Consider the following 15,811-nt stretch of genomic DNA (forward strand, 5'->3'; position numbering starts at 1 on the left):
GCTCACTTCACACTTGTCTGTTGACTCTGTTCTGAAAAATGTATTGCAAGGTCCTGACCTACATGATTAGTGTGGACACCGGACAGGAGAGGCACATGTTGATATAGCATTGCCATAATGGAATGTACGATACAAAAGACAAGTCTCAACAAGCGATCCGTGGCCACTGGTTAGTGCCAGAAATAGCTGCTTTATATAAACACCAAAGGAAACCACTTATTGCTGAAATAAGAACTTACTTAATGCTTGTATCCGTATACTGGACTGTCACCAGCTGTGCTGTGTCCACCTTCCCATCCGCCATCTGCAGGAAAAACATCAGGAAGTATTATTATTGCTTAATACAGCGCCAACATCTTCCGTGGTGCTGTACAATGGACTACAACGTATAACAACAGCTTTATAACTGCTGCATCCTATGCATGTGTGTGGATAGAGTCAGCGTCTGCACAGAGCTTTATCACTGATGTATTCTATGCATGTGTGTGGCTAGACTCAGCATCTGCACAGAGCTTTATCACTGCTGTATTCTATGCATGTGTGAGGCTAGACTCAGCGTCTGCACAGAGCTTTATCACTGATGTATTCTATGCATGTGTGTGGATAGACTCAGCATCTGCACAGAGCTTTATCACTGCTGTATTCTATGCATGTGTGTGGCTAGACTCAGCGTCTGCACAGAGCTTTATCACTGCTGCATTCTATGCATGTGTGTGGCTAGACTCAGCGTCTGCACAGAGCTTTATCACTGATGTATTCTATGCATGTGTGTGGATAGACTCAGCATCTGCACAGAGCTTTATCACTGCTGTATTCTATGCATGTGTGTGGCTAGACTCAGCGTCTGCACAGAGCTTTATCACTGCTGCATTCTATGCATGTGTGTGGCTAGACTCAGCGTCTGCACAGAGCTCTATCACTGCTGTATCCTATGCATGTGTGTGGCTAGACTCAGCGTCTGCACAGACCTCTATCACTGCTGCATTCTATGCATGTGTGTGGCTAGACTCAGCGTCTGCACAGAGCTTTATCACTGCTGCATTCTATGCATGTGTGTGGCTAGACTCAGCGTCTGCACAGACCTCTATCACTGCTGCATCCTATGCATGTGTGTGGCTAGACTCAGCGTCTGCACAGAGCTTTATCACTGTTGTATCCTATGCATGTGTGTGGATAGACTCAGCATCTGCACAGAGCTTTATCACTGCTGCATTCTATGCATGTGTGTGGCTAGACTCAGCGTCTGCACAGAGCTTTATCACTGTTGTATCCTATGCATGTGTGTGGCTAGACTCAGCGTCTGCACAGAGCTTTATCACTGCTGCATTCTATGCATGTGTGTGGCTAGACTCAGAGTCTGCACAGAGCTTTATCACTGTTGTATCCTATGCATGTGTGTGGCTAGACTCAGCGTCTGCACAGAGCTTTATCACTGCTGCATTCTATGCATGTGTGTGGCTAGACTCAGCGTCTGCACAGAGCTTTATCACTGCTGTATCCTATGCATGTGTGTGGCTAGACTCAGCGTCTGCACAGACCTCTATCACTGCTGCATCCTATGCATGTGTGTGGCTAGACTCAGCGTCTGCACAGAGCTTTATCACTGTTGTATCCTATGCATGTGTGTGGATAGACTCAGCATATGCACAGAGCTTTATCACTGCTGCATTCTATGCATGTGTGTGGCTAGACTCAGCGTCTGCACAGAGCTTTATCACTGCTGTATTCTATGCATGTGTGAGGATAGACTCAGCGTCTGCACAGACCTCTATCACTGCTGCATCCTATGCATGTGTGTGGCTAGACTCAGCGTCTGCACAGAGCTTTATCACTGTTGTATCCTATGCATGTGTGTGGATAGACTCAGCGTCTGCACAGAGCTCTATCACTGCTGTATCCTATGCATGTGTGTGGCTAGACTCAGTATCTGCACAGAGCTTTATCACTGCTGTATCCTATGCATGTGTGTGGCTAGACTCAGCGTCTGCACAGAGCTTTATCACTGTTGTATCCTATGCATGTGTGTGGATAGACTCAGCGTCTGCACAGAGCTCTATCACTGCTGTATCCTATGCATGTGTGTGGCTAGACTCAGTATCTGCACAGAGCTTTATCACTGCTGTATCCTATGCATGGGTGTGGCTAGACTCAGCGTCTGCACAGAGCTTTATCACTGCTGTATCCTATGCATGTGTGTGGCTAGACTCAGCATCTGCACAGAGCTTTATCACCGCTGTATCCTATGCATGTGTGGGGCTAGACTCAGCGTCTGCACAGAGCTTTATCACTGCTGTATTCTATGCATGTGTGTGGCTAGACTCAGCATCTGCACAGAGCTTTATCACTGCTGCATCCTATGCATGTGTGTGGATAGACTCAGCGTCTGCACAGAGTTCTATCACTGCAGTATTCTATGCATGTGTGTGGATAGACTCAGTGTCTGTACAGAGCTTTATCACTGCTGTATCCTATGCATGTGTGTGGCTAGACTCAGCGTCTGCACAGAGCTTTATCCCTGCTGTATTCTGTGCATGTGTGTGGATAGACTCAGCGTCTGCATAGAGCTTTATCACTGCTGTATTCTATGCATGTGTGTGGCTAGACTCAGCATCTGCACAGAGCTTTATCACTGATGTATTCTATGCATGTGTGTGGCTAGACTCAGCGTCTGCACAGAGCTTTATCACTGCTGCATTCTATGCATATGTGTGGCTAGACTCAGCATCTGCACAGAGCTTTATCACTGCTGTATTCTATGCATGTGTGTGGATAGACTCAGCGTCTGCACAGAGCATTATCACTGCTGTATTCTATGCATGTGTGAGGCTAGTCTCAGCGTCTGCACAGAGCTTTATCACTGCTGTATTCTATGCATGTGTGTGGCTAGACTCAGCATCTGCACAGAGCTTTATCACTGCTGTATTCTGTGCATGTGTGTGGCTAGACTCAGCGTCTGCACAGAGCTTTATCACTGCTGTATTCTATGCATGTGTGAGGCTAGTCTCAGCGTCTGCACAGAGCTTTATCACTGCTGTATTCTATGCAGGTGTGTGGCTAGACTCAGCATCTGCACAGAGCTTTATCACTGATGTATTCTATGCATGTGTGTGGCTAGACTCAGCGTCTGCACAGAGCTTTATCACTGCTGCATCCTATGCATGTGTGTGGCTAGACTCAGTGTCTGCACAGAGCTTTATCACTGCTGTATTCTATGCATGTGTGTGGCTAGACTCAGCGTCTGCACAGAGCTTTATCACTGCTGCATCCTATGCATGTGTGTGGCTAGACTCAGTGTCTGCACAGAGCTTTATCACCGCTGTATCCTATGCATGTGTGTGGCAAGACTCAGCGTCTGCACAGAGCTTTATCACTGCTGTATTCTGTGCATGTGTGAGGCTAGTCTCAGCGTCTGCACAGAGCTCTATCACTGCTGCATTCTATGCATGTGTGTGGCTAGACTCAGCGTCTGCACAGAGCTTTATCACTGCTGTATCCTATGCATGTGTAAGGATAGACTCAGCGTCTGCACAGAGCTTTATTACTGCTGTATTCTATGCATGTGTGAGGATAGACTCAGCATCTGCACAGAGCTTTATCACTGCTGTATTCTATGCATGTGTGTGACTAGACTCAGCGTCTGCACAGAGCTTTATCACCGCTGCATTCTATGCATGTGTGAGGCTAGTCTCAGCGTCTGCACAGAGCTTTATCACTGCTGTATTCTGTGCATGTGTGTGGCTAGACTCAGCGTCTGCACAGAGCTTTATCACTGCTGTATCCTATGCATGTGTGTGGCTAGACTCAGCGTCTGCACAGAGCTTTATCACTGCTGTATCCTATGCATGTGTGTGGCTAGACTCAGCGTCTGCACAGAGCTTTATCACTGCTGCATCCTATGCAAGTGTGTGGCTAGACTCAGTGTCTGCAAAGAGCTTTATCACTGATGTATTCTATGCATGTGTGTGGCTAGACTCAGCGTCTGCACAGAGCTTTATCACTGCTGTATTCTATGCATGTGTGTGGATAGACTCAGCGTCTGCACAGAGCTTTATCACTGCTGTATTCTATGCATGTGTGAGGCTAGTCTCAGCGTCTGCACAGAGCTTTATCACTGCTGTATTCTGTGCATGTGTGTGGCTAGACTCAGCATCTGCACAGAGCTTTATCACTAATGTATTCTATGCATGTGTGTGGCTAGACTCAGCGTCTGCACAGAGCTTTATCACTGCTGTATTCTATGCATGTGTGTGGCTAGACTCAGCGTCTGCACAGAGCTTTATCACTGCTGTATTCTATGCATGTGTGTGGCGAGACTCAGCGTCTGCACAGAGCTTTATCACTGCTGTATTCTGTGCATGTGCGTGGCTAGACTCAGCGTCTGCACAGAGCTTTATCACTGCTGTATTCTGTGCATGTGTGAGGCTAGTCTCAGCGTCTGCACAGAGCTTTATCACTGCTGTATTCTATGCATGTGTGAGGATAGACTCAGCATCTGCACAGAGCTTTATCACTGATGTATTCTATGCATGTGTGTGGATAGACTCAGCGTCTGCACAGAGCTTTATCACTGATGTATTCTATGCATGTGTGTGGATAGACTCAGCGTCTGCAGAGAGCTTTATCACTGCTGTATTCTATGCATGTGTGTGGCTAGACTCAGCGTCTGCACAGAGCTTTATCACTGCTATATCCTATGCATGTGTGTGGCTAGACTCAGCGTCTGCACAGAGCTTTATCACTGCTGCATTCTATGCATGTGTGTGGCTAGACTTAGCGTCTGCACAGAGCTTTATCACTGCTGCATTCTATGCATGTGTGTGGCTAGACTCAGCGTCTGCACAGAGCTTTATCACTGCTGCATTCTATGCATGTGTGTGGCTAGACTCAGCATCTGCACAGAGCTTTATCACTGCTGTATTCTATGCATGTGTGTGGCTAGACTCAGCGTCTGCACAGAGCTTTATCACTGCTGTATCCTATGCATGTGTGTGGCTAGACTCAGCATCTGCACAGAGCTTTATCACTGCTGCATTCTATGCATGTGTGTGGCTAGACTCAGCGTCTGCACAGAGCTTTATCACTGCTGTATTCTATGCATGTGTGTGGCTAGACTCAGCGTCTGCACAGAGCTTTATCACTGCTGTATTCTATGCATGTGTTTGGCTAGACTCAGCGTCTGCAGAGAGCCTTATCACCGCTGCATCCTATGCATGTGTGTGGCTAGACTCAGCGTCTGCACAGAGCTTTATCACTGCTGCATTCTATGCATGTGTGTGGCTAGACTCGGCGTCTGCACAGAGCTTTATCACCGCTGCATCCTATGCATGTGTGTGGCTAGACTCAGCTTCTGCACAGAGCTTTATCACTGCTGCATCCTATGCATGTGTGTGGATAGACCAAGCGTCTACACAGAGCTTTATCACTGCTGTATTCTATGCATGTGTGCGGATAGACTCAATGTCTGCACAGAGCTTTATCACCGTTGCATCCCATACATGTGTGCGGATAGACTCAGCGTCTGCAGAGAGCTTTATCACTGCTGCATTATATGCATGTGTGTGGATAGACTCAGCGTCTGCAGAGAGCTTTATCACTGCTGTATCCTATGCATGTGTGTGGATAGACTCAGCATCTGCACAGAGCTTTATCACTGCTGTATTCTATGCATGTGTGTGGCTAGACTCAGCGTCTGCACAGAGCTTTATCACTGCTGTATTCTGTGCATGTGTGTGGCTAGACTCAGCGTCTGCACAGAGCTTTATCACTGCTGCATCCTATGCATGTGTGTGGCTAGACTCAGCGTCTGCACAGAGCTTTATCACTGCTGCATTCTGTGCATGTGTGAGGCTAGACTCAGCATCTGCAGAGAGCTTTATCACTGCTGCATTCTGTGCATGTGTGAGGCTAGACTCAGCGTCTGCAGAGAGCTTTATCACTGCTGCATTCTGTGCATGTGTGTGGCTAGACTCAGCGTCTGCAGAGAGCTTTATCACTGCTGCATCCTATGCATGTGTGAGGCTAGACTCAGCGTCTGCACAGAGCTTTATCACTGCTGCATTCTATGCATGTGTGTGGCTAGTCTCAGCTTTATCACCGTTGCATCCCATGCATGTGTGAGGATAGACTCAGCGTCTGCACAGAGCTTTATCACTGCTGCATCCTATGCATGTGTGTGGCTAGATTCAGCGTCTGCAGAGAGCTTTATCACTGCTGCATCCTATGCATGTGTGTGGCTAGACTCAGCGTCTGCACAGAGCTTTATCACTGCTGCATTCTATGCATGTGTGTGGCTAGACTCAGCGTCTGCACAGAGCTTTATCACTGCTGCATTCTATGCATGTGTGTGGCTAGACTCAGCGTCTGCACAGAGCTTTATCACTGCTGTATCCTATGCATGTGTGTGGCTAGACTCAGCGTCTGCACAGAGCTTTATCACTGCTGTATTCTGTGCATGTGTGTGGCTAGACTCAGCGTCTGCACAGAGCTTTATCACTGCTGCATCCTATGCATGTGTGTGGCTAGACTCAGCGTCTGCACAGAGCTTTATCACTGCTGCATTCTATGCATGTGTGTGGCTAGATTCAGCGTCTGCAGAGAGCTTTATCACTGCTGCATCCTATGCATGTGTGAGGCTAGACTCAGCGTCTGCACAGAGCTTTATCACTGCTGTATCCTATGCATGTGTGTGGCTAGACTCAGCGTCTGCACAGAGCTTTATCACTGCTGCATCCTATGCATGTGTGTGGCTAGACTCAGCATCTGCACAGAGCTCTATCACTGATGTATTCTATGCATGTGTGTGGCTAGACTCAGCGTCTGCACAGAGCTATATCACTGCTGCATTCTATGCATGTGTGTGGCTAGACTCAGCGGCTGCACAGAGCTTTATCACTGCTGTATTCTGTGCATGTGTGTGGCTAGACTCAGCGTCTGCACAGAGCTTTATCACTGCTGCATCCTATGCATGTGTGTGGCTAGACTCAGCGTCTGCACAGAGCTTTATCACTGCTGCATTCTATGCATGTGTGTGGCTAGACTCAGCGTCTGCACAGAGCTTTATCACTGCTGCATTCTATGCATGTGTGTGGCTAGACTCAGCGTCTGCACAGAGCTTTATCACTGCTGTATCCTATACATGTGTGTGGATAGACTCAGCGTCTGCACAGAGCTTTATCACTGCTGCATTCTGTGCATGTGTGAGGCTAGACTCAGCATCTGCAGAGAGCTTTATCACTGCTGCATTCTGTGCATGTGTGAGGCTAGACTCAGCGTCTGCAGAGAGCTTTATCACTGCTGCATTCTGTGCATGTGTGTGGCTAGACTCAGCGTCTGCAGAGAGCTTTATCACTGTTGCATCCTATGCATGTGTAAGGCTAGACTCAGCGTCTGCACAGAGCTTTATCACTGCTGCATTCTATGCATGTGTGTGGCTAGTCTAAGCTTTATCACCGTTGCATCCCATGCATGTGTGAGGATAGACTCAGCGTCTGCACAGAGCTTTATCACTGCTGCATCCTATGCATGTGTGTGGCTAGACTCAGCGTCTGCACAGAGCTTTATCACTGCTGTATCCTATGCATGTGTGTGGCTAGACTCAGCGTCTGCACAGAGCTTTATCACTGCTGCATCCTATGCATGTGTGTGGCTAGACTCAGCATCTGCACAGAGCTCTATCACTGATGTATTCTATGCATGTGTGTGGCTAGACTCAGCGTCTGCACAGAGCTTTATCACTGCTGTATCCTATGCATGTGTGTGGCAAGACTCAACATCTGCACAGAGCTTTATAACTGCTGTATTCTGTGCATGTGTGTGGCTAGACTCAGCGTCTGCACAGAGCTTTATCACTGCTGCATCCTATGCATGTGTGTGGCTAGACTCAGCATCTGCACAAAGCTCTATCGCTGCTGCATTCTATGCATGTGTGAGGCTAGACTCAGCATCTTCACAGAGCTTTATCACTGCTGTATTCTATGCATGTGTGTGGCTAGACTCAGCGTCTGCAGAGAGCTTTATCACTACTGCATTCTGTGCATGTGTGTGGCTAGACTCAGCGTCTGCACAGAGCTTTATCACTGCTGTATCCTATGCATGTGTGTGGCTAGACTCAGCGTCTGCACAGAGCTTTATCACTGTTGCATCCCATGGATGTGTGCGGATATACTCAGCGTCTGCACAGAGCTTTATCACTGCTGCATTCTGTGCATGTGTGTGGCTAGACTCAGCATCTGCAGAGAGCTTTATCACTGCTGCATTCTATGCATGTGTGTGGCTAGACTCAGCGTCTGCACAGAGCTTTATCACTGCTGCATCCTATGCATGTGTGTGGCTAGACTCAGCGTCTGCACAGAGCTTTATCACTGCTGCATTCTATGCATGTGTGTGGATAGACTCAGCGTCTGCACAGAGCTTTATTACTGCTGCATCCTATGCATGTGTGTGGCTAGACTCAGCGTCTGCACAGAGCTTTATCACTGCTGCATTCTATGCATGTGTGTGGATAGACTCAGCGTCTGCACAGAGCTTTATCACTGCTGCATTCTATGCATGTGTGAGGATAGACTCGGCGTCTGCAAAGAGCTTTATCACTGCTGTATCCTATGCATGTGTGTGGCTAGACTCAGCGTCTGCACAGAGCTTTATCACTGCTGCATCCTATGCATGTGTGAGGATAGACTCAGCGTCTGCACAGAGCTTTATCACTGCTGTATCCTATGCATGTGTGTGGATAGACTCAGCATCTGCACAGAGCTTTATCACTGCTGCATTCTATGCATGTGTGTGGATAGACTCAGCGTCTGCACAGAGCTTTATCACTGCTGTATCCTATGCACGTGTGTGGCTAGACTCAGCGTCTGCACAGAGCTTTATCACTGCTGTATCCTATGCATGTGTGTGGCTAGACTCAGCGTCTGCACAGAGCTTTATCACTGCTGTATCCTATGCATGTGTGTGGCTAGACTCAGCATCTGCACAGAGCTTTATCACTGCTGTATCCTATACATGTGTGTGGCTAGACTCAGCGTCTGCACAGAGCTTTATCACTGCTGTATCCTATGCATGTGTGTGGCTAGACTCAGCATCTGCACAGAGCTTTATCACTGCTTTTTCCCTTTGCATGTGTGAGGATAGACTCAGCGTCTGCACAGAGCTTTATCACTGCTGTATCCTATGCATGTGTGTGGCTAGACTCAGCGTCTGCACAGAGCTTTATCACTGCTGTATTCTATGCATGTGTGTGGATAGACTCAGCGTCTGCACAGAGCTTTATCACTGCTGCATTCTATGCATGTGTGTGGATAGACTCAGCGTCTGCACAGAGCTTTATCACTGCTGTATTCTATGCATGTGTGTGGCTAGACTCAGCATCTGCACAGAGCTCTATCACTGCTGTATCCTATGCATGTGTGTGGCTAGACTCAGCATCTGCACAGAGCTTTATCACTGCTGTATCCTATGCATGTGTGAGGATAGACTCAGCGTCTGCACAGAGCTTTATCACTGCTGTATCCTATGCATGTGTGTGGCTAGACTCAGCATCTGCACAGAGCTTTATCACTGCTGTATTCTATGCATGTGTGTGGCTAGACTCAGCGTCTGCACAGAGCTTTATCCCTGCTGTATTCTGTGCATGTGTGTGGATAGACTCAGCGTCTGCACAGAGCTTTATCCCTGCTGTATTCTGTGCATGTGTGTGGATAGACTCAGCGTCTGCACAGAGCTTTATCCCTGCTGTATTCTGTGCATGTGTGTGGATAGACTCAGCGTCTGCACAGAGCTTTATCACTGCTGTATTCTATGCATGTGTGAGGCTAGACTCAGCGTCTGCACAGAGCTTTATCCCTGCTGTATTCTATGCATGTGTGTGGATAGACTCAGCGTCTGCACAGAGCTTTATCACTGCTGTATTCTATGCATGTGTGTGGCTAGACTCAGCGTCTGCACAGAGCTTTATCACTGCTGTATCCTATACATGTGTGTGGCTAGACTCAGCGTCTGCACAGAGCTTTATCACTGCTGTATCCTATGCATGTGTGTGGATAGACTCAGCATCTGCACAGAGCTTTATCACTGCTGTATTCTATGCATGTGTGTGGCTAGACTCAGCATCTGCACAGAGCTTTATCACTGCTGTATCCTATGCATGTGTGTGGCTAGATTTAGCATCTGCACAGAGCTCTATCACTGCTGTATCCTATGCATGTGTGTGGCTAGACTCAGCATCTGCACAGAGCTTTATCACTGCTGTATTCTATGCATGTGTGTGGCTAGACTCAGCGTCTGCACAGAGCTTTATCACTGCTGTATTCTGTGCATGTGTGAGGATAGACTCAGCGCCTGCACAGAGCTTTATCACTGCTGTATCCTATGCATGTGTGGCTAGACTCAGCGTCTGCACAGAGCTTTATCACTGCTGTATCTTATGCATGTGTGAGGATAGACTCAGCGCCTGCACAGAGCTCTATCACTGCTGTATCTTATGCATGTGTGTGGCTAGACTCAGCATCTGCACAGAGCTTTATCACTGCTGTATCCTATGCATGTGTGTGGCTAGACTCAGCGTCTGCACAGAGCTTTATCACTGCTGTATCCTATACATGTGTGAGGATAGACTCAGCGTCTGCACAGAGCTTTATCACTGCTGTATCCTATACATGTGTGTGGCTAGACTCAGCATCTGCACAGAGCTTTATCACTGCTGTATCCTATGCATGTGTGTGGCTAGTCTCAGCGTCTGCACAGAGCTTTATCACTGCTGCATTCTATGCATGTGTGTGGCTAGACTCAGCATCTGCACAGAGCTTTATCACTGCTGTATCCTATGCATGTGTGTGGCTAGTCTCAGCGTCTGCACAGAGCTTTATCACTGCTGTATTCTATGCATGTGTGTGGCTAGACTCAGCGTCTGCACAGAGCTTTATCACTGCTGTATTCTATGCATGTGTGTGGCTAGACTCAGCGTCTGCACAGAGCTTTATCACTGCTGCATTCTATGCATGTGTGTGGCTAGACTCAGCGTCTGCACAGAGCTTTATCACCGTTGCATCCCATGGATGTGTGCGGATATACTCAGCGTCTGCACAGAGCTTTATCACTGCTGCATTCTGTGCATGTGTGTGGCTAGACTCAGCATCTGCAGAGAGCTTTATCACTGCTGCATTCTATGCATGTGTGTGGATAGACTCAGCGTCTGCACAGAGCTTTATCACTGCTGCATCCTATGCATGTGTGTGGCTAGACTCAGCGTCTGCACAGAGCTTTATCACTGCTGCATTCTATGCATGTGTGTGGATAGACTCAGCGTCTGCACAGAGCTTTATTACTGCTGCATCCTATGCATGTGTGTGGCTAGACTCAGCGTCTGCACAGAGCTTTATCACTGCTGCATTCTATGCATGTGTGTGGATAGACTCAGCGTCTGCACAGAGCTTTATCACTGCTGTATCCTATGCACGTGTGTGGCTAGACTCAGCGTCTGCACAGAGCTTTATCACTGCTGTATCCTATGCATGTGTGTGGCTAGACTCAGCGTCTGCACAGAGCTTTATCACTGCTGTATTCTATGCATGTGTGTGGCTAGACTCAGCGTCTGCACAGAGCTTTATCACTGCTGTTTCCTATGCATGTGTGTGGCTAGACTCAGCGTCTGCACAGAGCTTTATCACTGCTGTATCCTATGCATGTGTGTGGCTAGACTCAGCATCTGCACAGAGCTTTATCACTGCTGTATCCTATGCATGTGTGAGGATAGACTCAGCGTCTGCACAGAGCTTTATCACTGCTGTATCCTATGCATGTGTGTGGCTAGACTCAGCGTCTGCACAGAGCTTTATCACTGCTGTATTCTATGCATGTGTGTGGATAGACTCAGCGTCTGCACAGAGCTTTATCACTGCTGCATTCTATGCATGTGTGTGGATAGACTCAGCGTCTGCACAGAGCTTTATCACTGCTGTATTCTATGCATGTGTGTGGCTAGACTCAGCATCTGCACAGAGCTCTATCACTGCTGTATCCTATGCATGTGTGTGGCTAGACTCAGCATCTGCACAGAGCTTTATCACTGCTGTATCCTATGCATGTGTGAGGATAGACTCAGCGTCTGCACAGAGCTTTATCACTGCTGTATCCTATGCATGTGTGTGGCTAGACTCAGCATCTGCACAGAGCTTTATCACTGCTGTATTCTATGCATGTGTGTGGCTAGACTCAGCGTCTGCACAGAGCTTTATCCCTGCTGTATTCTGTGCATGTGTGTGGATAGACTCAGCGTCTGCACAGAGCTTTATCCCTGCTGTATTCTGTGCATGTGTGTGGATAGACTCAGCGTCTGCACAGAGCTTTATCCCTGCTGTATTCTGTGCATGTGTGTGGATAGACTCAGCGTCTGCACAGAGCTTTATCACTGCTGTATTCTATGCATGTGTGAGGCTAGACTCAGCGTCTGCACAGAGCTTTATCCCTGCTGTATTCTATGCATGTGTGTGGATAGACTCAGCGTCTGCACAGAGCTTTATCACTGCTGTATTCTATGCATGTGTGTGGCTAGACTCAGCGTCTGCACAGAGCTTTATCACTGCTGTATCCTATACATGTGTGTGGCTAGACTCAGCGTCTGCACAGAGCTTTATCACTGCTGTATCCTATGCATGTGTGTGGATAGACAGCATCTGCACAGAGCTTTATCACTGCTGTATTCTATGCATGTGTGTGGCTAGACTCAGCATCTGCACAGAGCTTTATCACTGCTGTATCCTATGCATGTGTGTGGCTAGATTTAGCATCTGCACAGAGCTCTATCACTGCTGTATCCTATGCATGTGTGTGGCTAGACTCAGCATCTGCACAGAGCTTTATCACTGCTGTATCCTATGCATGTGTGAGGATAGACTCAGCTTCTGCACAGAGCTTTATCACTGCTGTATTCTATGCATGTGTGTGGCTAGACTCAGCGTCTGCACAGAGCTTTATCACTGCTGTATTCTGTGCATGTGTGAGGATAGACTCAGCGCCTGCACAGAGCTTTATCACTGCTGTATCCTATGCATGTGTGGCTAGACTCAGCGTCTGCACAGAGCTTTATCACTGCTGTATCTTATGCATGTGTGAGGATAGACTCAGCGCCTGCACAGAGCTCTATCACTGCTGTATCTTATGCATGTGTGTGGCTAGACTCAGCATCTGCACAGAGCTTTATCACTGCTGTATCCTATGCATGTGTGTGGCTAGACTCAGCGTCTGCACAGAGCTTTATCACTGCTGTATCCTATACATGTGTGAGGATAGACTCAGCGTCTGCACAGAGCTTTATCACTGCTGTATCCTATACATGTGTGTGGCTAGACTCAGCATCTGCACAGAGCTTTATCACTGCTGTATCCTATGCATGTGTGTGGCTAGTCTCAGCGTCTGCACAGAGCTTTATCACTGCTGCATTCTATGCATGTGTGTGGCTAGACTCAGCATCTGCACAGAGCTTTATCACTGCTGTATCCTATGCATGTGTGTGGCTAGTCTCAGCGTCTGCACAGAGCTTTATCACTGCTGTATTCTATGCATGTGTGTGGCTAGACTCAGCGTCTGCACAGAGCTTTATCACTGCTGTACCTTATGCATGTGTGAGGATAGACTCAGCGCCTGCACAGAGCTCTATCACTGCTGTATCTTATGCATGTGTGTGGCTAGACTCAGCATCTGCACAGAGCTTTATCACTGCTGTATCCTATACATGTGTGTGGCTAGACTCGGCGTCTGCACAGAGCTTTATCACTGCTGTATCCTATGCATGTGTGTGGCTAGACTCGGCGTCTGCACAGAGCTTTATCACTGATGTATTCTATGCATGTGTGTGGCTAGACTCAGCGTCTGCACAGAGCTCTATCACTGCTGTATCTTATGCATGTGTGTGGCTAGACTCGGCGTCTGCACAGAGCTTTGCACGAATGTAACGCAGGACTAGATATGATGCCAGTATAATGCGTCAGTCTTCAGTTACTATCTTACCTCCACAGCTCGTGCTTTGTGGGTGCTGATTGTCCGCCTGGACTTTGTTCTCTCGGCTTCATGCCGGTGGACCCAGCCACGCAACTCCTGGTTCAGCCTGTATGGAGATATAATTATTAATGTATAAAGCACAATCATATGCCATGGTGCTGTAAACCGTAAGAACAACAACATGGGGTACATAGTAATACAGACAAGGGTATACACAATACACAGTATATGGACACTGGTACATAATACAGATTTGGTAGACATAGTAATTACTGCAACAAACCTAACATGATGAACAAAAATGTATAGCAAATGCCGAAGCACAAAAGGGTGAGAGAGCCGTGCCCTTGCAGGCTTACAATGGAAATAAATAGGGAGGAAACAAGAGGTGAGGTAATATGTACAATGTACAGGCAGTGCCTTTTTAGGCTGTATTTAGTATGGAGCACAACTTGGCCAGAGGATGAAGGGAAACAGCCTAAGGTAGAGTGTATAAGAGAAAGTGAGTTTTGAGGGTTTTGAAAGATTTCTAAGGTTGGAGAGTGACGGATGTGCTGTGGAAGGGCATTCCAGGGGGGTGAGGCATGTGAGAAGTCTTGTATACGTGAAAGTGAGGAGGACAATAGAAGGTGTGCAGATCTGAGGTTACGGTTGGGTTGGTATCTGGAAACTAGTTAGATGTACCGGGGAGAGAGATTGTGGAGAGCTTTGTAGGTTAGGACTAATAAGAGTTGGAACTGGATCCTCTGGTTAATTGGCAGCCAATAAAGAGCTTGGCAGAGAGGAACAGAGATAATAAACTTCAGCATTAAACTCCGGTAGATTTATCCAGGACGAAAAATATTTGTGATAGAGAACCAATGAATTAATTCTCCCAAAACTATTTTGTGTTATATTAATACCTTTCTTACAACTGCAGCTGTTGATGGCTGGAATATATTAGGCAGGAAGTGATCAGTTATTTCTTGAAGGCGATGTGTTGGAAGCAGGAAACATGGGCAATTGTAAGGCTTTACAGTGAATCCGGAAAGTATTCACAACACGTCACTTCTCCACATTTTATGTTACATCCTTATTCCAAAATGGAGTAAATTCCTTCTTTTCCTCAGAATTCTACACACAACACCCCATACTGACAAGGTGAAAAAAGCTTGCTTGAGGTTTGGGCAAATAGATTAAAAATAAATAGAAACCCAGAGAAATCACGTGTGATGAGGGTCCATACACCACAAGCAGACCGACAGTTCGAAAATATCTCCTTTATTCCATCTCCAGCAGTAGAAAGAACTCCATCAACAAATATACAGCAGAAGTGTCCAGTCACATCCCCTGCACAATTCTGACTCTAAACGCAGCTCACCCGGCTCTTATGCAGCTCACCCGGCTCTTATGCAGCTCACCCGGCTCTTACGCAGCTCACCCGGCTCTTACGCAGCTCACCCGGCTCTTATGCAGCTCACCCGGCTCTTATGCAGCTCACCCGGCTCTTATGCAGCTCACCCGGCTCTTATGCAGCTCACCCGGCTCTTATGCAGCTCACCCGGCTCTTATGCAGCTCACCCGGCTCTTACGCAGCTCACCCGGCTCTTACGCAGCTCACCCGGCTCTTATGCAGCTCACCCGGCTCTTATGTAGCTCACCCGGCTCTTATGCAGCTCACCCGGCTCTTATGCAGCTCACCCGGCTCTTACGCAGCTCACCCGGCTCTTATGCAGCTCACCCGGCTCTTATGCAGCTCACCCGGCTCTTATGCAGCTCACCCGGCTCTTACGCAGCTCACCCGGCTCTTACGCAGCTCACCCGGCTCTTACGCAGC

General features: G+C 47.7%; 1 protein-coding gene across 1 annotated transcript in view; it reads right to left on the reverse strand.

The window, feature by feature from the left end:
• Positions 1-15,811, reverse strand: part of ATF6 (activating transcription factor 6) — a 132,924-nt gene that overhangs the window by 20,788 nt on the left and 96,325 nt on the right. Inside the window, exons 8-9 of the mRNA XM_068252785.1 lie at positions 14,005-14,101; positions 240-304 (exon numbers count right to left, since the gene is read on the reverse strand). Coding sequence (XP_068108886.1) covers positions 240-304; positions 14,005-14,101 — 162 coding nt within the window. The remainder of the gene's footprint in view (positions 1-239; positions 305-14,004; positions 14,102-15,811) is intronic.

This window comes from Hyperolius riggenbachi, chromosome 9 (genome assembly GCF_040937935.1).
Source record: "Hyperolius riggenbachi isolate aHypRig1 chromosome 9, aHypRig1.pri, whole genome shotgun sequence".
NCBI lineage: Eukaryota > Metazoa > Chordata > Amphibia > Anura > Hyperoliidae > Hyperolius > Hyperolius riggenbachi.